Genomic DNA, 26184 nt, shown 5'->3' with positions numbered 1-26184 from the left:
TAGCCTGGTTCACAGAGTCCCTTGAGAGCAGTCCTGAAGGAAAAAGGAGTCCAGGAAAGCTGGACATTCTTCAAGAAGGAAACCTTAAGGGCACAGGAGCAGGTCATCCCCATGTGCCAAAAGATGAGCCAGTGGGGAGACAACTGGCCTGGCTGAACAGAGAGCTTTGGCTGGAACTCAGGAAAAAAAGGAGAGTTTATGACCTTTGGAAGAAGGGGCAGGCCACTCAGGAAGACTACAAGGGTCTTGCCAGGTGATGCAGGGAGAAAATTAGCAACTAGAACTTAATCTGGCTACTGCCATAAAAGACAATTGAAAATTATTTTATAAAAACATTAGCAACAAAAGGAGGGCTAAGGAGAATCTTCATCCTTTATTGGATGCAGGGGAAAACAAAGGATGAGGGACAGGCTGAAGTATTCAGTGTCATCTTTGCTTCAGTCTTTAATAAGACTGTTTTCAGGCTACTAAGCAGAATAAAGCCCTCATAATCAAAGCAGACTGTGTGTGTCCAACTTAGACATGCACACAAGGTGATAGGGCCAGTTGGGATCCCCCCAGGTGTTCTGAGGGGTCTGTGGAAGTATTCACCTAGGCACTTTTCATCATTTGTCAGCAGTCCTAGCTAACCAAGAAGGTCTCAGTTGGTTGGAGGTTAGTATATGGGATGCCCATCTACAAGAATGGCCAGAAGTAGGATCCAGGAAACAGCCCTGTCAGCCTGACCTTGGTGCTGGGGAAGGTTATGGAACAGATAATCTTGAATGCTATCACAAGGCATGGACAGGACAAGCAGGTGATCAGACTCAGTCAGCATGGGCTTATGAAAGGCATGAACTGCTTGACTAACCTTGCATCCTTTGGCAAGGTGACCTGCTTAGTGGGTGAGGGAAAGGCTGTGGATGTGCTCTACTTAAACTTTAGTAAAGCCTTTGATGGTGTTTCCCACAGCATTCTCCTGGAGAAAGTGGCTGCTCATGGCTTGGATGGGTGTACTGTTCACGGGGTAAAAATCTGGCTGAGTGATGGTGGATGGAGTTAAATCCAGCTGGCGGCTGGTCACAAGTGGTGTTCCCCAGGGCTCAGTACTGGGGCCAGTTCTGTTCAATGTCTTTAGCAGTGATTGGCATGAGGGGATCGAGTGCATCCCCAGTAAGTTTGCAGATGACACCAAGTTGAGGAGGAGTGCTGATCTGCTTGAGGGAAAGAAGGTTCTAGAGGGGGATATAGACAGGCTGGTTCAATGGGTAAGGGCCAGCTGTAGGAGGTTCAACAAGGCTCAGTGCTGTGTCCTGTACCTGGGTCACAACAACCACCTGCAATGCTACAGGATGGGGGAAGAGTGGCTGGAAATCTGCCTGGTGGAACAGGACTTGGCAGTGTTGTTCAGCAGCAGCTGAACATGAGCCAGCTTGTGCCCAGGCAGGCAGGAAGGCCAGTGGCATCCTGGCTTGTATTAGCAATAGTGTGGCCAGCAGGACCAGGGCAGTGACCATCCCCCTGTATTGGGACTGGTAAGACTGCACCTCGAATCCTGTGTTCAGTTCTGGGCCTCTCACTACAAGAGACACATTGAGGTGCTGGAGTGGGTCCAGAAAAGGGCAATGAAGCTGATGAAGGGTCTGAAGCACAGGTCTGATGAGGAGTGGCTGAGGGAGCTGTGGTTGTTCAGTCTGGAGAAAAGGAGTCTGAGAGGAGAGCTCATCACTCTCTGCAGCTACCTGGAAGGAGGTTACAGTGAGGTGGGTGTCAGTTTCTTTTTTCCAAGTAACAGGACAAGAGGAAACAACCTCAAGCTGTGCCAAGGGAGGTGTAGATTGGATATTAGGAAACATTTCTCCACTCGAAGGGTTGTCAAGCACTGGAACAGGCAGCTCTGGGAAGTGGTTGAGTCACTGTCCCTGGAGGCATTTAAAAGATGTGTAAATGTGGCACTTGGGGACATGGTTTAGTGGTGGACTTGGCAGTGCTGGGCTAATGGTTGAACGTGCTGATCTTAAAGGTCTTTTCCAACCTAGATGATTCTATGATTCTGTCTTGAGTTGCAGTTGGAACAGAAGAGGTCTGATCATCGTGTACCCTAGCTCTGGAAAACCTCCATCACCTTTTGCAAAAGGCTATTGCTCATCAAGTTTTCTAATCATTTACCTGAGGTGAAATTTTGGCCTGCTTAACATTAATTGGTGATAATTGCTGAAACTGGCAGGCTCAGAATTTCACCAATAGTGTTTAGATGCTTTGAGTATAGAAATAATTAAGGTATGGGAGATGACTGGTAACAAAGATAGACAGGCAAAGCCATGAAAAGAGAATAGCAATGAATAATAGGCATTGAGTGGTGATTTTTTTTTAAGGGAACTATAAAAGAAAATATTGTATTAATATTATTTCAGATCTGAGACATGCTAAAAATAAATGAACTTATTTTTGCTTTTAAGTGAATTATATTGAAGGATCAATGCACTAAATGTCAGGGCAAAATTAGCTTCAATTACACTGTGATTTCTATCTATAAGCAGGTCAGGTGTAGCAAGGATTGCAGTGAGGCTGACTAGATTTATTTTCTAGAAGAATGTCTCTCGTTCAAGGTGATGGTGCAAACTAAAGAGCATATAGGTGATAAATGAGAATTACTCAGAGGTGAGCATTTCCTTAAGGTACACTGCTTTTAGAACTTAGGCACTAGCATGGCCTGCAGTGTCAATGCAGAGAACTAGCTCTCTTACACAGGCGGCAGTGGTCCGTAGTGTTCATCGGTTGGCTTGAATTGTCTCCAGTGATAGAAAGTGAATAATCAGCATGTTGTTTACACCTTTGAGGTTATTCTTTCTGCAGCATGACCTCAAGTGTCATCTAGAAGGACCAGCTTTTGCTGAGTCCTACAAAGCAGGAATTAAAAGAATGCTTTTAAAAAGAAGGGGTTTAAATCAAATCAACTCTTTACTTTTCTGCTATCAATGGATTTGCTTCTAGTTTTGGCTTTGTGTTTCTCCAAATGGAAAGTTATTTAAGGCATTTTGCAAAAAGCTCAGTGAATCTCAACCTTAGAGCTAATTTATTTTTAACATGACAAAAAAACTTTCTATTTTCATAATACTGTGTGGTTGTAATGACTCATTTTAAAAATTACAGCTGTGATTGATGTTTGCATCACCCATCTTTACAATATAAATTGAATTTAAGAATAACTTGGGGAATTTTATTTCTGAATTAATTGTCTAGGAATGTGAACCTCATCTCTTATTTTTTCTTGGCTGTTTTGTTTCTAGTGGAAACTTAATAATACTAAAAAATAATAATCTTCATAGTCTATTACTGTTTTCTCCTGGTACTTATGTGATCAGACATTTTCATTATTTGTCATATATATATGTGATAGAGTTTTCAATAATCTCAAAAAAGTTCTCCCACCTAATTGCTTTTCTTTCTCCCTCTTAGTCTGCTCCCAGTTTTCAAGAGGAGTCTTTGCTATTTTTGGATTCTATGACAAGAAGTCTGTAAATACCATAACATCATTCTGTGGGACTCTTCATGTCTCCTTCATAACTCCCAGCTTCCCAACAGATGGAACACATCCTTTTGTCATTCAGATGAGACCTGACCTCAAGGGAGCTCTTCTTAGCTTGATCGAATACTATCAGTGGACCAAGTTTGCATATTTGTATGACAGCGACAGGGGTAAGATGGGGTGCTTTTTATCTGCATGCTGTTTGCTAGATGTATCTCACTGAAATACTGAATTAGCATTAGAAAAGTAAATGAGTAAAGGAATATTTACTTGCAGCAAATGTAAATGTAAAAGTAAATTTAGAAATGAGGTTTCGGGACAGAAACAAAATTGTTTAAATGAGAATGATATTATTACAGTGTGTATGGATAGAATTGCAAACGTACTGATAAGTGATGTGAGATTAATCACATGTTGTAAAACAGATCTTGTGTGAAGTTTGTTCTTTTTTTTTTTTTTTGAAGAACCATCTAAGGAGAAAAAAAGTAAACATCTGAGCATGAAGGGCAATCTGCTACCACAGATTCACTCCATACGTGCAAAATCGATAGCTGGGCATCAAGCAGGCAAAAAGCTTGGAAACAGTCCCTGCTTGTTTGGAGAATGCTTTTCATAAAAAAGGGGTGGAGGTTGTTCCTAAACACAAATCCACTGCTTATGAGCAATTTACTCTGCAGTACAGCCTTCTCAAGTCCTATATCCCTATCTGGCTGTAGTAACAGTAACAGTGTATGGACTGGGAAAAATCATTTGGAAACTGTGGTATATCAATTAATTTCTAAGAAACGGTGGAGTTATATAGAAGTATGGGGTCTTTTTAACTGGCCTTTCTGGAATTCCATTATTGTCATTCTGTTTTCAGCTTCCACTCATCTAGTATTTTGACTAAGTTTTTTCTATTCTTACCTTCTCTTGTTCCCTTTTAAAAGGTTATTTTGTGGCTCAACTTCATTTTCATTGTTCAGAGTTGAATATTAAGTAAGTGCACATTAAATGGTAAGATGCCACTAGATTTAAAGGACAGTTATACCACACCGTGGTTTGTTGAATAGTGGGCAGTGGTTCATTCTGTTGCTGTTTTATGCATTATGTTGTTCAGAAGCTGCAAATACTTCCTCAAGACTGTTTATCACTGTTGTAAGGACTAAAGCTAGAAAAAATAATATTGGTGTGTAGCCTCCAAGAGTAATATCAGATGGGATGATGAACCTCAAGCACATTTCTCTGGTAAATCCTTTTCAAATTCACATTAGTATCAGAAACATTCAGTGTCCTTTTAGAAAGGACAAATTTAAAACTACTTGCTTAGCCAGTACTCTGTCAATCAGCTAGCAGTGTGCAGGACATGACCTGCATGTGATTTATATTTAGGAAATACTGAAAAATACCTAGTTCTTCTTGTAAGCTGCACTGGCTAAACCTGACCCGGAATAACAGCATGAAATTGTTACTTGTAGTCACCCTTTGGTTATGCCTTTTTTCCTTATTTGTTTGTTTTAATTGTTGCAAGGCCCCCCAGTGATAACAAGCTCCAAGGCATGAAGCTCCTACCTCTGTGTTGAGTAAATCATTGCTCCTCAGCGCTCCCACTGATTTCACAAGGTTAACCTGCAGAGTCAGGCAGTATGTACTCAGCAGTGCTGACATCAGACCCTGAATATACAGGGTCCACAATTCCTCCAAACACTTTTGCATAAGTGCCCAGATAGAGACAGTGATAGATCATTTAAGAAATGATACATAATTTAAGATGATTCCATCTCCAGGAGTGAGATAAAAGAGGAGAAGAGACGTACTCCTTATGGAAGCTGTGAAAGCTAATGGGAGTTAGTTTGATGATTTATTTCAAAGGAAGAATATATTGCTACTTTTACAACTCCCCTGTGGTCTGGGACTGCTTCGTTAAAGTGCAGGCAATTTCATATCTCATTTCTATCTATAAGAAGTGAAGCTATCCAGTATATGTGTGTCCAAGCTCTTACTGGTTTAATATATCAGTTGCTCTTGAATAATGTGGATTAGTGTCCTTTACCCTCCTTGCCTCTTCTGTGTTGCCAATATTAAACAGTGGGTTTTGGAAAAAGTAGAGATACTATTGGAGGATTCTAGATGTAACAGAATTGCTACTTTAGATAGCCTCTGTTCATTCCTCCTTTGCAGAGCTCCCCGAATTAAGAGTTTGTCTTGTGGTAATCAAAGGAGGTTCAGATACATGAGGTTCCCAAACAAGTATTCTGCGCAACTGAAGTTGTTCAAATATTTTCTTCTCTGTGGAGTCCCACTTCTGTAACCACTCTCCACATAATTCTACATCCACAGAAGTATCACTGTGAATGCTTTTGGTTGGTTGGTTTTTCGTTCTTTTGCAATGTGTGTTGCTCTCAGAGTAAGCTAAGCCGTGTGGGGGCTGTATGAAAGCAAGAAATCCAAGCAGCCATTTGGTAACTGCAGAGAACACCTCAAGAAAAATCAGTCTTTAGCCAAAATGGAAGATCAGAGAAATAAAATACAGAAACCCTTTGTAATAGATAGTACTATCATTAATAGCCCCTATCAATTTATGCCTAAGATGCTGTTTAACTCAGAGTAAGCATACAGAAAGATTGGAGGACCTGAAATCTACTAAATGAGATCTGAAACAATGTGTTTCAGTCTTTGGGGGGCTTTTTTGGTTTGAGTTTTTTTGATTATGAGTAAGCCTAATTTTTTTTTTTTTATAATACCCTCTGTTGTCCTTGAAATTGTTCTCTAGAATTAAATAGATTTCTGGATGGAATTTAAATATAACAAGTCTAATTCCTGTACTGCTGGAAACGGTTAAAATGGTGTTTGTTGTATAGCATAAATTAATTTCCAGCAGTTATTTTCATGTTTTTATACTCTGTTATTTAATCCCTGCAGAAGAAAATGAGTCAAGTAAAATCTTCACTGATTTTGCAATATATTGTAGGCGGTTGCAGCTGTACAGATGTTGCAGCTTCCTGGCAGGAATGTTCCAGAAGGATAATACAGAAGCAAAATTCTGCAGACTACTTGTAGGTGTTAATATTAAGCCTACTTCTGTATATGGAAATATATCTCAGCACATATATTTTCATAATCAGGGATATGACTGTAGGCAACAGAAATAATAACTCCATTAACACAGCTGCAGAACATGGCAGTTTTGCCGTAGACCTCAGTGAGGTCTGGGTTTAATACAATACTACTCAAGCACTGAGAGCAAAAGCAGTTCAGTAGTGTTTTGTAATGAGCAGCTGATCCTCTTGCCATAATTGGATCACTTTTCTCCTGAAAGACCTTTTTCCCTTTATGTGGAATTCCAGCAGCGGATCAGTGAAACTGGCAAAATCCCATTCTGACGAAGGTTGAAGCAAAACCAAAAGGTTGTATTTATAAGGATCTACACTGATTCCTTGCTGCAATGTAAATAGAAATTTCGTACAATAGGAACTGATTGGGCCCACATATATCTTCATTTCTGCAACATAACAATGTGTGACAAATGGAACAAGTTACAGGGAGATCTTAAATAAGCAATCTCCTAAATCACATTCTATAAGCTTGTTATTCCTAAAGCTTTATCAGTCATATCTTCTGTTTTCTCCTGTGCTTCACTAGGCTTATCAACTTTGCAAGCTGTGCTAGATTCTGCTGCTGAAAAGAAATGGCAAGTGACTGCTATCAATGTAGGAAATATTAACAATGACAGAAAAGATGAAACTTACCGTTCATTGTTTCAAGATCTAGAGGTAAAAAAGGAAAGGCGAGTGATTTTGGACTGTGAACGCGATAAAGTCAACGACATAGTTGATCAGGTTTGTTATTCTCTGTTCCTCAGTGACAGCAGTTAGCTATATAAGTAGATATAATTAATTTCTCTTGATCATGTTTTTGTGATTATTATGCGTCATTTGGAAGTGACAAATTTGTATTGAGGACCGCATCTATATCGAGTAGAAAGTGAATATACAAATCCTATAATTCCTTCCTTTGCTCCAAGGCAAGATAATTCCATCTGGATGCTCCCATATGGCTTTATATAATGATTATTTATAAAAAAAATCTCATTAAGGCTATTTCAGAACCTAAGCAGTAGACTACATTATATGTAGTTGATACACTAATATATATGGTGCATTATAAATAGTTATATAATGCCTAGAGTTTAGTTCTCCTTACACCTAGAAAGTGATTTCTACTTCTAATGTTTTTTGCAAGAACCTTTTACTTCTTGTGAAAGCTCTATCAACAGCTTCTGATTTTCATTTAACTCATCCATACTGTACTTTTTTCTCTCAAAGTGCGTTAGCCAAAATTGGCTTCAGACAGAATAGAAAATTATGTCTTCTCTCAACCCACACATATATTATTTGCCAAAATACTTTTTTTCTCTTTGTTTTTCTCTTTACAACAGCATCATAATGCTTTGATTCAAATTATTGCATTACCTTCAAATCCACCTCTTCAATCCTAGTGTCTAGGAAGGTCTTACTGTCTGTATCTTACTAGTTCTTTTTGTGCATACAGAGCACAATGGAAAATTGTAAGGATAGCTCCCTGCTGGCTTGAGCTTGACCATGTGAGACTGTGCAGCATCTGTAGGAATACTGCATCAGAGTGTATGTGTATTGGTTTGAAGTTTATTTGAAGGGCTTGTTATTTTGGTCTTTGTTACAAAGGGTGTTACTTTCTGGAGGGGCTCAGGCAATGAGCAGTGTCTTAAGTGGGATGTACTGTATTTGTCTATTTTATTTAGAACTTATATCCACAAACCGTTCCTCTAATTTTCAAGATAAATTTGAACTTGATCCTGTTCTACAAAGCATTTGCAGCCTCCCTGTCATTCATCTGCAGTTTTTTTAAATCATATTTCCTGACTTCTTGCCCAGGTTGAGAAATGTACTGAGTAGAGCAATGCTGAGAGAAATAGTACTTACAGGTACTCTTCAGCTGGTTCTGTGTGGCTTTTCAAACAGTTGTTCTCTTACCTTATAGTGAATTGTCTTGTCCACGTTCCTTCAAGGCTTTTATGATGTTGTACAGAACAAAAGCCTTATTAGACTCAAGATACATCACATCTTCTACTTCTTCATTATCTACTAGGTTAGCTGTCGTGCTGGAGAAAGAAGTTGCTTTGACATATTTTAATCCTGACAAGACTTACATTGACTGTTTATCCTCATCTTATCCTATAGATTCTTTTAAAATTAAGTGTGTGATATTCATTATAACCTCTTTACTGATACAAAACTTCGGCTGACTGCAAGTTTTTTTAAGTTTCTCCCTTTAATACTTTTTAAAGACAAGAACCCGTCTTACCTTTTAGGTAACACTCATTTTTACTGTCTTTGTTTAGTAACAGACCTATATTTTTCCTTGGCTCTTCATAGTTTGATTGCAGCTCTGGGATATTTTTCTTGCCCTGATTGTACTTTGATTGATTCTGCCTTGCTTTGAGTCTTAATTTTTTTCAACTTATCCCCATGTAGTTTTGCTACTTCCTAAGCATACAGATGGAGAAAGCTTCTGTTTGTTAAGCCCATTATGCTTACATTTTGTTTCTATGTCTTCCTTTTCTTACATAAAATGGTAAACCCACTTTCAATTTCTCAAGTAGCTAAAAAAAATTAAAATAACTGTTTTCTTTATTATTTTTCTCTGTCTCTTAAAATGGGGGTTTGTGCTGAACAATGGATTTCCTAGCCTATGAGTATCCTTTCAGTGTATTCTTCTGATTTTCTTTTCTAAAAGCAGAATATGTACTTCAAGTCTTGCTTAGCTACCAGATTTTTGATTCCTGTCCCCCCCCTTCAAAAAAAAGACTGCCACCAAAAAAAACTCAGCAATTTCCTTCTTTTTATCACTCCTTGTATCGTCAGGATCCCTTTTCTTTTTCTGTGTATTTTTACTGAGACATATGCAGTAGGCTTTCTGTTGACCAGATTTTTCTTAGTGCTGAAGTTTTATTTGCATTCTTGATACATAAGGCAGCAATTTCTCTTCTTTCTTCCTTGCTTTTTACTGCTTAAGAAACCTATTGTATTTCTTTGATTTATCCCACTAACATTTTAAGCTGTGGTGGTAGCCTAAGGTTCACCCAGTTATGTTCTGTTGTCCTTGGATCTTTGTATAGTCACACGATGTGTTTGTGAAGTGGTTTCATCATTCTTGGTTTTTGTTTCATGTTCTAGTTTCTTTTCCGGTTTTCAAAGATCTGTGTAAGTTCAAAATTTTTTCAGTTCCCTGGTTCTTCTCAGACTAGTTTAAATTCCTTTTCTCTGGTTTGGCAGGTCAGTGTTACCATGCCCTTCATTATGTAGCCTCTATCACTCTCTTCTGAGCAAGCTTCTTTTGCTGAATCTCATTTCCCGCTGATAACATCCTTTGGGCAGCTTTGCGATTACTGCCAGTTCTTGTCTGTCCCTGCTTGAGATGCTAGTCTAAACTAGGGACACTGGTGAATACCTTTTATGTCCACAGCTCCTTCATCATGGCTTTTGGAGAATATTCTCAGAGTTTTAACTGGCAGCATCCTTGTAGTTCATATGGGTGTGTGGCACAGTGCAATGTCTGAGAAAGCTAGATTAATGAAAGAGTACCCAGTGGTAGTTAGAGCAGACTTACTAGCCATTGATCCAAAGACAGCTGCTAGTTGTTTTCTCAGATTCTAGTGATGAAGAAGGGTTCAGAAGAGCTAATCTGTTTGGTCTAACTGAAGTTTCTTTGGAAGCAGCAGCTGCATAAGAAATATCTGAACTTAGTTGTTAAAACTTTAATAAGTAATGAGTTTTAAGCAGTCTGAACCAAGTAATTGTTTTAGAATAATTAAGTTCATCTATCATGTATATATTCAGCTCAAATGGGATAACTGAATAACTTCTGTGGCCTATATAATGCAATCACTGTCGGTCTCAGGCTCCAGTAACATAAAACACTGCCTTCAGTTACATTTCTGTAGCTTCATTAAAGCAAGTGTGTAGACTGTCACTTGCTGCTAGCCTGATAAAACTTACAGGATGCCTATTCTGAATATTTTAGTTATGTATTAAATGAGGAACTAAATGAATCCTTCTCTCTTGATTTAAGTTGTTCTCATTGTTCAAAAGATGGAAAATCCTCTAGCGTCCTCTTATCTCCCACATCCTTTCTCTGGAGAAGTGTTTTGCTTCAAAATACAAACTTCTCCATGCAGACGTAGTCTTAATTGGTCTTATTTGGGAGACTATACTACCTGTCTGCCAGTGGAGACTGCTGAGAAACCACCACCTGGCTCTAAGGGAGATTATGAGGAAGCCTTAGGGCAATAAACAGTTTGAATGTTAAAAGACTTCCTCATAATGTAGATTCTTTCATTAATGTCAGTAGGCTTTTAAACTTTTTCTGGTTCAGGGATCATTATAGTTCTGCTAAGAAGGGAGCAGAATCTGAGCAGGAATGTCTCAGGCACAGTGCTTCTACTGTTTGATGCCTGCTCTTTCCTGTCCAGGTTGAACCTTTAACACACACCATAGTAATTAGCATTCAGCTCTTCTCTCTGGAGCAACTGTCCCTCTTGGGACTTGGACTTCAACATGACTAATTTCCGCCAGCAGAGTGTATGTTTGGTAATATATTAGGTAAAATAAAAAGTAAAGCACAGAACAAACTCAGTATTGTGTACCATGGAGCACATAACAAGCTTTTGCATTGTAATACATTTTGTAGTTTTTAAGTCTCAGTCCACATAGCAGGTGAACATTCTCCATTACAATGGTATTTCTCCTTTTTTTCCAGGTTATCACAATTGGTAAACATGTTAAAGGATACCATTATATCATTGCAAATCTGGTAAGCATTTTTAATATTTAAAATACCTGTATTACTGATTTTACTGTTTATGGACATATGAACTGGTATTTTGTTTTAAATGAATTTTAGAGAATAGAAAAAAGCTAAATGTCTTTATCCTTGCCAAATGAATGAACGTGTTGAGGTGGTATTTGTTTTATTGGCTGACCCTTTTCAGGACTTAAATGCCTCCTGTGATATTCCCATCAGTGAGAGTGAAGGTTGCTCAGCATCCTCAGTAGAACTTCATCCCTTTTTATACGTATTTTAGTAGAGTAGACTATGGAAATCAGAAGAATAACTTTCTGCATTATAGGCCAATACATTCATACAGCAAACTGCTTTTTCTTCTCTCACCTCTGAAGTGCTTAAGAATTGTGGTTCTCAGTTTGCTTTCTGCTAGGGTAGTGAATCTCAGCTTTACATGTCTTAATTCCTTAAATTAGCTTGGTAATCAGTTTGAATTAATCTTATCTTGAACACAGGTGATCAGACAATATAGCTAATAGTGTTCCTAAGGGGGAAAGTTCAGGAAACTCACTAACTTCTATAGTGTAATTTTTTTGAAATTGTGTCTGAAGGTGAAGGGCCATTTTACTGACATTAAACTCAACAGCACTTATCTACTGAAGCTAGGGAATTTAATCCAATATTTCTTTGTAACAGATAAAGCAAATTCTGCAGACTTGAATCCATGATTCTGTTCCAGAAAAGAGTTTTTGGGTTTGCATGGTGTGAGTGCATCTAAATCAATTTCTTTTTCATCATTTGTTCTTGGACTATGATAGTGTTTGATATAAATTCCAGCAGGGCACAGAGTACTGTAATTCAGACTCTGTCTTCCCTAGTCCTTTGAGGGGCCTAGGAAACAGAAGAACCACAGTGTCTATCACACTTCAGACATAACCCCTGCCTACTCCCAACCTTTGATCAAAACACTTCCCCCCTCCAGGAGGGGCCCTGTTCTGAAGAATCAAGCATGTTGCTAGACAGGTGCAAAGATGCCTTGTTCTTTAAGGACCTTTTTAAAAGCAGAACAATGGGGTTCCATTTTTATATTTATTAAATGATTTTTAGGATAAAGGAGTTAAGGTATTGAGATTTCCAATGCAAGCATAAAAATCTTACAAAATTTGAAAATTCTCTGTTAGACATTGTTATTTTGCATTGCATTTTATATATTGTATAAATAGTATTTTGAATCTTGAGGGAATCGAAGATTTTAGAAAAAATGCTAAGTGTATTTCGTTATATTGACTGGTTGTTATTTTATTGCTTTAAGTTTGTAACAGTAATATCTGAAACTTAATAAATCCTGTATTTTAAAGCTGTTTAATATAATTGCTTTCTACAGATTTTTACACTTTAAAGCAACTTCAGTACAGAAAGTTTGTAGATCTTTTGTATAAAATATATATGGTAATGATTTTAAAATTATATCTTTATCTGTTACAAAGCTTATCTAGTACTTAATCATATCCCATCTTCTTCACTGAATCTACCTTCTTTCTGCTTTCTTGGTTGTGTATTGTTCTATAGTTTTATCAGTCACAAAATTGATCTAAGAATAAAATATGTTGATAGAAGAAGTACACTATGAATGTTCCTGTTCAAATGTCAAGCTCACAGTAATATTGAAGGAGGTTTCATGATCCCTGTAGAAATGTCTGTACTAACATGCAGCAACACATTGTTGATGACTGTCATTAATATGCAGTAATGAGAACACCTTGTAGAGCAATTCTAGCAATTTATACTAATGTGGTCTGAAGCTGCTACTTCTTTTTATGTTCACTCAGAGCATTCATTTAAACCTTAAGGTCTGAAATCAGTATTTCTTGTAAAATCATTTGCATGGCAAGTTTGAACACAGATCGTGGAAAAAAAAAACATACCTACTGTTTTTATGAATGAGTAGTTCTTTATACTGGAGGGTGGAGGCAGGAGAGATGGTAAGTCCTTCCATGTGCTTTAGCATTCCTAACAAAAAGAGGATACAACTGTGGCAGTAACTATTTCTGGCTAAAACTTGCTTGCCTGTTACTCATGTAAGTGTTTTCTTTCTCATTTAAGCAGTCCCATTGAAATTAACAGGTTTGTTTAGGAAAGTAAGCATGACAAGGACAGATCCACTCAGCCCTTGCTCTATGGGTGTACGTCTAGTGAGCAACAAGAGGTTGCTCACTGGTGGAACTGACTACTTAATCCTGGCAGCCCAGGATTCAAACCTGGATCCTGTTTGTGGAAAATGTTGGCTTATTCTGCAGTAGAAGCCATCTGGTAACTCTTTATTTGTATATACTATTGAGAAATCTGCCAAAACTGGTTGAATAACAGACATCATGTTTTCTGTACCTAGGGATTTACTGATGGAGATTTGTCAAAAATTCAGTTTGGAGGAGCTAATGTCTCAGGATTTCAGATAGTTGACTATGATGATCCTCTGGTGTCAAAATTTATACAACGCTGGTCAACCCTGGAGGAAAAAGAATATCCTGGTGCACACACTAGTACAATTAAGGTATGTCCTATATTTGTTTTAACCATGACAGATATACAGAAAGTGAGGGAATTAGAATAGAAAGACAAGACAATCTGCTGCACCAACACAATTTTCTACGTCTCTGGGGTATTTGTAGCATTCTCTATCATAGGACTGTTGAGCAAAGATGCTGCACTGTCAAAAATATTCAAGACAACTTTAATTTTCCTTGTGTCACTGTAAATCTGCACCTAGCAGCTTGTTAGGTAATTGTTTGGGATGTGATGATGTAGTATCTACTGACTTTTTTTGTTGGTTTGTTGGGTTTTTTTCCCTCTTTCTCTCTGTTTTGAAGTGTTTCAAAGGCTAACATGTAGTCATATATAGGCTTCCAGGCAGCACAGATCTAGCAGCTTCTGATTTAACATGATCTCCCAGAGAAATGCTAGGACAGTTGCTTTGAGACAGATGCCTAAATCCTGCAAAGACTTCTGAAATTAAATAGTATGCCTGAGGTACAGTGTGGTGGTCTGATTTCAGGCCTGAGTGATAAAAGATGTGACACTGGGCAAGTGGTTAAAACTCCTTAGCTCAGTTTTCCCTCTGGATAAGACTATAATAATAATACCTTCTTACCTTCTGGACCATTATGAGGATCAATTTAAGTTTTCAAGATGTTAAAAAAAGAATAATACAATTTTAATACTGAATAGGTTTTTTTAAGTAATACAATCATAAATTTTATTAAGAGTAAGTATACTTAAAAGGTATTAAGACAAAAAGATAAATGGCAAATGTTCTAGACATAACTTTCTTCTGTACTATTAAGCATGTTCTTGATTTATAACGAGATGGATAAGAAGCTTCAGCAAAGAATGGAAGAACCACTATTTGAAATCCTGGAACAAAAATCCTTTAGAGCACACACAACCTTGATTTAAATTTAAACATAAAGCTTGTAGGTTCCTTTTTTCTCTTGAGTCCAAATTTGGGGGTGACACCAACATCAGTGAAAAAGGAGGTGCTTCAGGCACTGGAGTAGAGAAAAATTCCCCTGCAGCCCATGGTGAGCAGGCTGTCCTGCTGCAGCCCATGGAGGTCTGTGGAGAAGCCAGGACCCCACATCAGAGCAGATGGATGCCCAAAGGAGGCTGTGACCCTGTGGGAAGCTCATGTTGTAGCATGCTTCTGGCAAAACGTGGTCCCAGGGAGAGAGGAGCCCATGCTGGAGCAGGTTTGCTGCAGGACTGGTGACCCTATGGGGGCCCCACACTGGAGCAGTCTGCTCTGGAAGGACTGCACCCCATGGAAGGGACCCACACTGGAGCAGTTCATGAAGAACTGCAGCCCATGTGAAGGACCCATGATGAAGTTGATGGAGGGCTGTCTCCTGTGGAAGGGACCCCACATTGGAGCAGGGGATTTTCAAACTGGTTATTAGGAAGTTTTTCTTTGCCAAGAGGGTGGTCAAGCACTGGGACAGGCTTCCTAGAGAGGTGGTCAATGCCTCAAGCCCATCAATATTTGAGGCCTTTGGACACTTCCCTTAAAAACATGCTTTAGCTTTTATTCAGCCCTGAATTAGGCAGTTAAATTAAATTACTTTGTAGGTCCCTTCCAGCTGAAATAGTCTATTCTATAAGTCATCCTACTTTGTGATGAGCTTTTCTAAGAGCAACCTTAGGCTTGGTGCATGCAAGAAATATCTAAGCCAACTTGTGTATGATTTATACAGAAACTAAGTTCAGCATTCAGCAAAGAATTTGGGGCTGTCTGGTTGAAGACCTGAGGCAGCTAAGGGTCTCAGAGGACACCACTGGGCTGGAAGATAGTAATAACCCAAGTATTCATTGGAGCTGTTTTTGCTGGCCTGAACTGCTTCATTATCTTTATGTTTCAGATGTTCACAATTCATACAGTTTTATTTCAAACTTCATAATCTTTCCCCTCACTCATATACTTAAGGCAGAGCTAAGATAACAAAATGGTAGAATGGTTTTGCCTTCTGATTCTGCCCTCAGTAGTTTCAGATTTTCAGGTCTCTTTTTTTTTATAGCCAAGTCATAGAATTATAGAATACTGTGGGCTGGAAGGGACCTTCAGAGGAGGTCGTCTCTGCAATGAACAGGGTCATCTTCAACCCTGGATCAGGTTGCCTAGAACCACATCCATTCTCGCCTTGAATGTCTCCGGGGATGGTACATCCACCACCTCTCTGAGCAACCTGTGCCAGTGTTTTACCACCCTCACCGTAAAGATTTTTTTCCTCACATCCAGCCTGACTCATCTTTTAGAAAATGATGACAAATTCTGATATATGTGGAGTTTTTGTTTATTTGGAGGTTTATTTTTTTGTTGTTTTGTGGTTTTGTTTGTTTTTCTCCCTAAAGGTAATGTGGTTCTAGAATTTGAAGTGTTTGTATCATACCAAACAATGTGCTTTTTATGGTAAAATTGTAGAAGTTGAAAACTGCCAATCTTAAACTATAATTTGGGAAGAATAAAGATTGTAATTGAAAGTTGCTGGTTTAACTCTTCTGGTGCTGATTTACGTCATGGATTGAATACAGAGAATATGCAGAAAAATAGAAAAGTATATATTTACCTTGCAGGAATAAATCAAATCTGGATGACTCACTGATAATAAGGAACAAGGAAGTATGAGAACAGTGAGAAATCTTACTCAGATTGGAAATTCAGAAAGCATTTTGTCTAGATATAGACAACTAAGCAAAGATGTACAATTAATGAATTAGATAATAGCTTCGGTTTTGGTCATTCCTCTTATGATTGCAGTGTGTTGGAAAGCAGTTTTATAACGCCAGTTGTTTTAATAAGAGTTGTAACTGATATTCTGTTGCCCTTGCTACAGTTTTAAATGGGAAAATACGATTACGCCTGAATTCAAGTAGTCTAGAATGATTTATAATTTTTTTTAAATTGTCAATTTCAGTATTTATTATGTGATTTAATTAGGAACCAAACTGAATTTATTTTTTTCAACAACCTTTGTGAAACTGTATATTTGTGAGATTTTTCTGCCTGTGTTTTCCAGTTCTTGTGTTTTGCTTTTCTGTCCGTAAAAAAAATCTCTAGCAGTTGGCATTCTAGCTGTCTGATTTCACTGAGCTTTTGAATCTCGGTATTCAATCTTCTGCCCTTGCGAACATGTGTATGAAAAACTGTGGACGTAAGAAATGTTGGTGTTAATGCTTCTTTTTAATAGCTTAAGGCTTTTTTTGCATAAGTGAACACTTAATTTGTAATAGTTGGTTTGAGGGTTTTGGTTTTTTTGTTTGTTTATTTAAAGAAAACTCAATTAAAGGATGGAACATTTATTCAGTGAAAGCAGTGAGTCATTTGAGACAATCTTTGTAGATTTTTCTCGGACATACAAAGGACCTATTGACCCAGATCCCTCAATCCTGCAAGGGAAAGTGGGTGAATTGTGCTAAAGCAAAAGTATTTGCAAGACTTGAGAAAACTACAGAGCCAAGTCCTGATGTCCTGGTGTACCTCTGTTTCTTTGAATTTGAATCTAATTTTTTGGATTATTTTTTTTCTTAGCAATTACAAGTGTTTAAGGATCTTCAGCCAATAAAGTGCAATGGATTCCTCCTGCCTATTTTCACAGGAGCTTCTGATTGCTTTTTTTCAACCAGCAGTTCACCTGAATATAGTTGATATCAACAGAAGATACTTACTATTGCTTTATGCTCCAGTTGTTCAGCAAGATCAGGCATACCTTTTAGCCTTACGAAATCAGTGTCAGTTAGGACAGGAGAGTTGCATGGGGAAATGGGGGAGTGACAAACAAAGCTATAGTAGGCGGAGGAATGTGTAATTCGAAAAAAGGGGTTAGCAAAGTGGAAAGAACCTGTTGGGGTGTAAGTGAAAGGCACAGAAGAATGGTGGCTGCTCAGAGCTGGAGAGGAATTGGTGGCTGAATGTTTCTTGGACTGGGGGAGTAAGGAGGGAGAAGTACTGATGATTGCTTATGTGGATGAGGAGACATGCAGGCTCATAACTTGGACAAGGCCAGTATTAAGGACCAGTTAATGTAGTAGCTGCTTTTATTAGCCAGTGTGGTGTGGCAGAAAAGCAAACATGAAGTGTTTATTATTCTCTGACAGGAACTGTTTCTTGGTAGAATCAGTAAGATTGGTGTATTTAATTTTGTTAATATTTTACTTGGAATTAGATTGGAGAAAACAGGAGAAAGCATTTCATTTGAGATAATAGGCAAATACTTGTGCTGGTTGGAGTAGATGAGAATTGGAAATGAGAAGGGAGGTGGCGTGGTTTAGAGGTGTTTTTTGAGATTTTTTTGTGTGTTTTTTGTTGTTGGTTTGCGTGTGGGTTTTTTTTGTTTGTTTTTGTGGTTTTTTTTTTTTTTGCTTTGGCTTGGGGTTTTGTTTTGGGTTTTTTTTGTTTTTTCTTTTAATTGAAGACTTGAAATATTATTTAAATGGCAGGTTTTGGAAATTTTTAGAACACCTGCAGTGTATATGATGAGAACTCTCAGATCCTATTGGTTTTTAATCTTCACCTCCTGCCCACAGTAAGTGAATTTGTAGGTGTATTGTAATATCAAGCTCAGGTACTCTTACAAATCTTACAGAGAATGGTGATGATGCAGAATCTATTAAAACCAAATTTAAAGTTCATTTAATGTGGCTTTATTTAATAGCCTAGTCAAAATATTCCAGTCCAGAAATTCCTCATATGAAATTCCAATTTAGAATCATTTCTGTTGCAGTGTTGTTCAGCTTCTAGGGTAAGTAATTTATTTCCATTAATATATAGGACTTTGTTGACTATGATTGAAAATAGTATAGCTGAACAGCCTAATGGAATTTTCAGGTTCTTATCATTCATATAGTATCAGTCATTTTATAAAACAGAATATTTGAATCTGTAATCTCTCTTCTACCATTTTCATTAACTATACCAATCATTAATTATTTGTCTAGAATGCATTTTTTATGATCATCTCAAGAACTTTCTCTTGGTTGAAAGCTCAAGTCAGGGATATTTACCATACTTGTTAATGCTTGTATGGCCATTTTTCTCCCCAAAAGAGCACACTGTATTTCAGTAAATATTTCAGTAAATTTTTCAGTAAATATTTCAGTAAATATTTCAGTAGAAGGGCATTTAGTATTTTAAAATTTATATATTCTGTAAGTCACATATGCTTTCTGACTTAAAGCTAACCTTAATTTTTAAAGAGGAAGTGACTTTTGTGATAGAATATAGGAATCTGAAGAGACATAAGAGTATTAGAACACCATCCCCCCCATCCTCCCCCCAAAAAACCCCTACAACTCTCACCCTTTAACGTTTAAACGTTCATACTAGCTTTTTTCAAATCCCTTCCTTACAAGATGATTTCCCAGAGAAGTCTTTTGCCTTCCTATTTGTGCATTTTCTTCTCATCCTCTGATTTAATTTTCTCTAGTTGGGTTTTATTTTTCACTATTAAAACCATAGGCTTCATGTTTTGCTACTGGATCCTGTTGATATATAACACTTTGAAAAGTGACATTCTTTTCTGTAGCTTAGCCTTGAAGAAAAAGGTTTTGTGTATTCATATGGTGATTATTACAAAGGGATATGTTTTCTGTTCTTTACAGTAATTTAGAAGTGATTTTATCATCAGTGACATTTCTGTTTTGCAAGTGCATTCTGTTTGAAGTTAGAAGTAAGATTACATGAGTAATTGTAAAATGGAATTTATTTTGCCAGTATGCGTATTTTCTACAGGCAGTGGCATGAATTAGAAGTCAACAACATCTTTTTATTAGAAGTGAAATGCTGTGGGTTCAAATACAAATATTTGTTTTTATTTTTTTTTGTCAAGTTCTATGGATTCAAATCTAAGTAATTCTTTTTTGCCCCCCCTTTTTTTTCAAGCTCTGTGTGGTTTTTTGGGAATATAAAATTGGCAGGAGTAAACTTTAGGTTTGAGAATTAGGAGGGTTTATAAAGCTTCTAGAAAAAATGGAAAAGAATAGGGCAAGAACTAATAGACTTCTAAAGAAGGGGGATTGGACTACATGACCTTTGAAGGTCCTTTTCAACCCAAACTGTTTTATTCTTTCAACACTCCTAAACAAGTGTAAGACATGCATGCTGTTCTTTTGAGTGGAAGAGGGTCAGGAACTTCAGTAGATCCAAATATTAGTGCCATTAATAACATCTTGTGTTCTATTTCCTCCTGGAAGACAGAAGGTTCGCTTTGTTGTTAAGACTTTTGCCCAGATCCATAATGTTTTTCTGCTATGACATCTTTCAGACAATTTGAAGAAACCTCTGTTTTACAGCAGCATTAGGTCTTCTCTTTGGCCATTGCATTAAATCTAATGGAAAACCAAACTACTTTAAAACCTCTGTGTTCTTCTGGATTGGAAGTAATCATGAGGAGGGAGTTGCAGTCTGGGAATCTCATTCTTACTAGAGTAGTAGGTGAAGTAAGTAGAAAGACCAAGCACCTTGGGATTCATAAATCCTGTGATCTATACTATATTCAGTTTTAAAAGGAATGAAAGGTCACTTTGCCCTATAAATATCCTACAGTGGGAGTGTTGGGATAATTCAGTTGACCAAGTCTTGGCAGTGTCTGCTGGATATGCTATGAGCTTGTCATTCAAATAAGTGTTCAACTTCCAGGGATGTAAGCTTAGGCAGGTGCCTAGCTTGCTGGGCTAGAAACCAAAGCTGTTCTGGGTGTGCCCAGAAAGCAACCTTTCTAAATGAAACTAAGATACCTGAAGAGCATAGACACATTAAAAAAAAATCTGCAGTTTTTATGGATAGCAATTTTGGACCTGAACACTTCAGTTTTTGTAAGGTGACTGGTTGCTTACGGCACTCTGTTCATCTTATGTTCTGCCCAAAATATTATGGCATTTCACTGCAAAAATACCTAAGCTGTTCTGCACACAAGGAATGCTGGAATTGGATTTAGATAAAGACTAGCATCAAAAGGTATGTTGATCTACTCTATAACCTGTGGAAACAAATTTGATAAAGATACTATGTATTTTTAAGATAAATAGGATTTGATCTCTAACCCCATCTTTACTGAGATTAATTAAAAAAATAAGATCTGTTAATTTCACATTTTAATTTTTTTTCTCACTCTTGTTCAGGACCAGGATTGTTATAAAAAATTACAAATAATCAGTTGATATTTCCAAATACCTTCCATATAAATGATCATAGTTCTGGAATTATGAGAGGCAAGATTTTTTTGCATATTTTTTTCCATGCTTTAATTAGTACAGGTGATTCTGTAGGAACAATAGGATCGTACCTATACTATTTTGTATTGAAGTTGCTGATTTTATCATGTAAAATTGAAAGGAACTGAAATGAAGTTTGGAGAGAGACACTGGTGTAAAAGTACTAGGCTGTAAGAGCCTACTCCACTTCCACAGAATAATATTCCAAACAGTGCTTCCACTTATTTTAGTAGTGCAGCTCAGAACATGGATGAATCTCCAGTGTAAAACAAAGTGAATCAGGACAGAGCTAATGCATCCTTCAACTATGACAATTCTATTTATTTCACAGACATCCCTATGCATTAGCAGGTTATCTATCAGTCATTTCTTGTTTGTGGTAGTAAGTTCAGTTTGGTTTGGTTGGTCAATTTTACATCTGTTCATTGAGCTACAGATAGTTTTAATGAGGCCCATGAAAGATATTAGGAGCTGAAAGTGTATATAGAATAAAGCAGTCAGAAATGATACATAGGCTGTTTGCTTTCATGGCAGCTCCAACAACATAAAGGTGTAAGATGCTTCTAAAATATTTTGAGATCCTTAGATTAAAGACGACTTAAACTAAATTAAAGCATGTGGATTTTAAAGACAAGATGGCATGTATATACATACAGATACATATATTCATAGGCAAAGTCCTGCACAAAGTGAATATATGACTGAGGTGTGAATTTTCAGGGATAATATTATTGAAACAATACATTAAACGTGTCCCAACTATTAAATGAAGCATAGACTAACCAAATTGGGTAGCACTATAGGTTCTCAATTTCAAGGTTGTACGTTCTCTGCTAACCAAGTATGTTTCAGTAGTTAATGACAGGGCTGTATCCCAAGTTTCTTAAGATGCTGGTGTGGTACAATATGTTTCTGTACTGCAAAGCGGTATGCTTAAATGAGTATTCCCAGTCAGTTGCAAAATGAGTCAGCATCTTGTGTTACCTTCTCATCTTCAAATCCATGTCCACCACTTAATCACTGCTACTCCCATAGTATAGAGCAATATCTGTTTCAACCAGTCTTTTCTTACATTCTCCTGCTGTTCTGGTCCCTTTAAAGATTTCCGTAAAGCCCTTGAGAGAAGGGCTTTCTTAGAAGATTCGCATTAATCAGCAAGACTACATATCTGAAAAAAAAAGTTCAGCCTTCCTTTTCTTCCTTTCCAAGGTCTAACAGTTGCATACAAAAGTGACCTCAATTCAGGAGCCTGCCTTGGTTACAAGAACCTTCTGCATGACTTGAGCTAGCTAATTAAAATTCTCATTAAAGTCTGAGCCATTGAAGCAAAGAGCCAATATATCATTTATCTCTGCTTTACAGTTTATATATTTTCAACATCTAATAGCCTTCATAGGGATCATTGCATTAGTTCATAAGGCTGTAAGTAGTTATATTCTGGCCCATATTTCCAAAAATATTCTTTGTATTTGGCATAATTGCAATGGTCTGGATTCCTAAAGCCCATCTACTGCAGTCATCAGTGGACGTGCACATGTGGTTTCTCTTCAGTTAGTTAGTTAAGGTGTAAAATTTTCCAGCCACTAAAGATAACTGTCTTTGTTTAGCCCCAGCTTATAATGCATGTGATTGCATCAGAATCTTCCCTGGTGTCTCAAAAGTTGTAAAGCTGCTTACGTTGTGTCAGATTAGAAATGTGGGGCTTTTCCTTGCCTATACTGTACTTTGAGGGGGCACCACTTCTTCCAGGCATCTCAGCCCAAACCCTGTTTTTCCATGGTGTTGACACTGTTTGTCACATGGGGTGGGACACTGCTTTGCATGATATTTTCAAGTATTATGTACTTGAAAATAGTTACCCATGAGTATTTTTTTTCAACAGATAAATTTAAAAGTTATATTTGTAAATACAAATATAGGTTGTTTGGTTTTGTGTGTGTATATGTTGGAGGAGATGTAGTCTAAAATCTGTATATAAATGAAGAGTGTAATCAGAGGAACAATTTCTTATTTTAGAGGCCAGCTCAAGTTAAAGAGTGGAAATTCTTTCTTTCTTCCCCCTTTCACCTCTATGGGCTTCCAGCTGTAAATGCACACGGAGTTGTTACACAGGGGTAGTGAGAAGGAAATGTAATTCTCAGTGGAAACAGCTATAAATCTTCTTGTCTTAGATTTATTAGCACTTCCAGTAATCAATCTGAGGGGAACACTTCATTAATTTGCCTAGATACCCCTCCGAAGGTAGTGACCTCCTGTCCAGACCAAACATCTCCAAACTGAAGAAAAACTGTTCTGATTTCAAGTATATTTTATTGTCCTTTTTAATCTGTTTCTGTGTGTAATGGATTAATACGTGGATTGCAAGGTGTAGTGAAGCTGAAACTGGTTTTTAGTTAAATATTTTCACTTCTTTTCAGTATACATCTGCTCTGACCTATGATGCTGTTCAAGTGATGACAGAAGCTTTCCGTAATTTGCGTAAACAGAGGATTGAGATCTCCAGAAGAGGAAATGCTGGAGATTGTCTTGCAAATCCAGCTGTACCCTGGGGTCATGGTGTAGAAATAGAAAGAGCATTGAAACAGGTAGCTTCTTTGGAGTGAATACTGGGATGAGTGCATGTGTGATATTCTCTGTAAGTGCTTGAAAAGAACCTTCCAGTCTCCTAACCTGCCTGGCTCTTGCTGGAATTATGTGGAAATGAACTCCTCAAGAACGTCTCATACTAAGATAATATATTGCCTATGGGAAATAGTCTATACTCAATGTTTTTAAATAGTTTTTTTGAATTATTTATGGAACTACGGAATGCATTTTCTAAAAAGAGACAAATGAAATTTTTCTACCACTTTCATCTTTGTCTGTATAGGTTCAGGTGGAAGGTCTAACAGGGAATATAAAGTTTGATCAGAACGGAAAGAGAATCAATTTTACAATAAACGTCATGGAACTCAAAAGTACTGGTCCTCGGAAGGTAATTTGCATTGTTTTACAGTGTCTTTAAAGGTTTTACGGTGCTAAGCAGCAGGTTAAGGTAGGTAATGAAAACCTTAGATTAATTAAAGCATAAGTCGTGATAATATTTGTTTGCAGCTGTACTCTACAATGGTCTTTCATAACAAAGTAAATATAAGTATTCTTTCTAAAAAATATGAGTTATTTCTGGTAAGTACTATGAGTATTTTCCTTTCAGTTTTGTGGATTAAACCTTTTGTTTTCTGATCTGAATTACTATGTGTGAGCCAGTATTTGGGAAAATATGCTTCTGAATGACAGATGCCAAATGCAGAGGTGTTTCTTTAAATGTGATTATCTTTCTGCTTTAATTCCAAACATTTCAGGAAAAGCCAATTTCTCATTTCTTCGTAGTCTGGACTATTTCATAACCCTTTCAGTCCTACAGTGTGTGATGTTCATACTGAAACCTGTTAACACATGAATGAAAATGGTGGGCATGTATTAGACAAATTGATCTGAACAAATATCATTAGTTCATTCTTTTAAATATTTTTTATTGTCTTTACATAATCAGATATATTTACACTGGTAAACATAGTTAACATAGTTCTCTGTGGGTGTAAATCAAAGGCATAGTAATAACACGCTTTTACTTTTTCTGTGAAAGTTCATATTCACTGGTGTCTGTGCATCCTATAAACTCTCTTTAGATTGGATATTGGAGTGAAGTGGACAAAATGGTTGTGAATCCTCTTGATGGCCCTCTTGGAAATGAATCTTCAGGACTAGAGAATAAGACTATTATTGTCACCACTATTTTGGTAATTAACCTCATATATTGTCAGAAGACAGTCTGTCCTACAGTCATTTGTTTCCTGTCATTATGTTAGTTTAAATATACTGTCTTATTATTATTTGAGGTTGTGACCTGTTACTCATGATGCATAAATAAAATATGGAAACTAAGGAAATGTATGTGATTCAGTATGTGGTTTTCTTCTCTAGAAGACAACAGTCATTGTTTTAACAACCTAGAAAGTTACAATTTTTAGACCTGAAAGTGGAAACTAAATACCTGCTTTCAAAGGAAAGGAACTTTGAGAGGCAGAACCATAGTGCTAGTTTTAGAGAATGGCTTTTGCCAAACAGCAAAGAGACTGGTTCTTATGCTTCAAAATTGTAGCTGCTACAGATTGGTGTATTGTAAAATAAAACATTAAAAGTTGTATTCTGATTGTCGAGAAAATAATATTCTGTACTGTCACAGAACAGTATTTTTCTGTAAGTTACACAGCTTCTTTATCAGTTTGGACAAGTCACAGGCTAGCATAGGAGTTTTGGTGGATGCAAAAATCGTTCAGTAGCAATAGAGCAAAGAGGCGATACATTAATATGACTTATGACTCATCACCACTTTTGCTGATGATAGAACTTTATTACATAGTTACTGATATCTTACCTACTGTTTGTATAGTAATTCAATAAAGATATAGTCTGTAGAGACTGAAGTGTTTTCCAGGGAGGGATGCGGTTGTGAAATAGGAAGCAATTTTCTTCTATTAAGACAACAACAAAAGCAACTAAGTACCATTGCCTTCTTCCATCCAAACTGTATGAGAGAAACTGATTTTGGAATTTACTCTTTCTTCTCTGAATGCATAACTCCTGTTAACATTCATGGTCATTATTAACATACTCCTGGGAATCACTATACCTGTAAGTATTGTTTTTGTGTATGACTCTGGAAAATGCAGCTTTTAAATGTGTTAAGGACATTTCACATTAATAATTAACAGCTAACATATATATATATCATGTATGATTCAGATGTTCTCTCTTTTTTTTCACACATAAAAGAAAACTTGCTAATCTGTGAAGTGCACAACTGATGTATCTTGTCTCTTTACCAAGTAGCTAAGGCAAGTTCTTTCTGTGCAGGAGTCCCCATACGTCATGATGAAGAAAAATCATGAAATGCTTGAAGGAAATGATCGATATGAGGGCTATTGTGTGGACTTAGCTACAGAAATTGCTAAACACTGTGGATTCAAATATAAGCTCACAATTGTTGGGGATGGCAAGTATGGGGCAAGAGATGCAGACACGAAAATCTGGAATGGGATGGTTGGAGAACTTGTTTATGGGGTAAGAATACCTTT

At 37.2% G+C, this 26184-nt stretch overlaps 1 protein-coding gene across 5 annotated transcripts in view; it reads left to right on the top strand.

Annotated features, from left to right (window-relative positions):
- The window catches only part of GRIA2 (glutamate ionotropic receptor AMPA type subunit 2), an 87679-nt gene that overhangs the window by 39485 nt on the left and 22010 nt on the right, over positions 1–26184 (top strand). For 3 of the 5 annotated variants that reach the window (XM_034064625.1, XM_034064626.1, XM_034064627.1), the window contains exons 3-10: positions 3439–3678; positions 7130–7326; positions 11285–11338; positions 13698–13859; positions 23485–23652; positions 23937–24041; positions 24736–24846; positions 25964–26170. In XM_034064625.1, coding sequence (XP_033920516.1) covers positions 3439–3678; positions 7130–7326; positions 11285–11338; positions 13698–13859; positions 23485–23652; positions 23937–24041; positions 24736–24846; positions 25964–26170 — 1244 coding nt within the window. Of the gene's footprint in view, positions 1–3438; positions 3679–7129; positions 7327–11284; positions 11339–13697; positions 13860–23294; positions 23309–23484; positions 23653–23936; positions 24042–24735; positions 24847–25963; positions 26171–26184 lie in introns of all 5 variants that reach the window. The other 2 variants (XM_034064629.1, XM_034064628.1) reach the window with 1 other exon arrangement.

Source organism: Melopsittacus undulatus, chromosome 7 (assembly GCF_012275295.1).
Source record: "Melopsittacus undulatus isolate bMelUnd1 chromosome 7, bMelUnd1.mat.Z, whole genome shotgun sequence".
In the NCBI taxonomy this organism is placed as follows: domain Eukaryota; kingdom Metazoa; phylum Chordata; class Aves; order Psittaciformes; family Psittaculidae; genus Melopsittacus; species Melopsittacus undulatus.
Note: the sequence above shows the minus strand (reverse complement) of the source record. Positions and strands in the feature narration are given on the sequence as shown.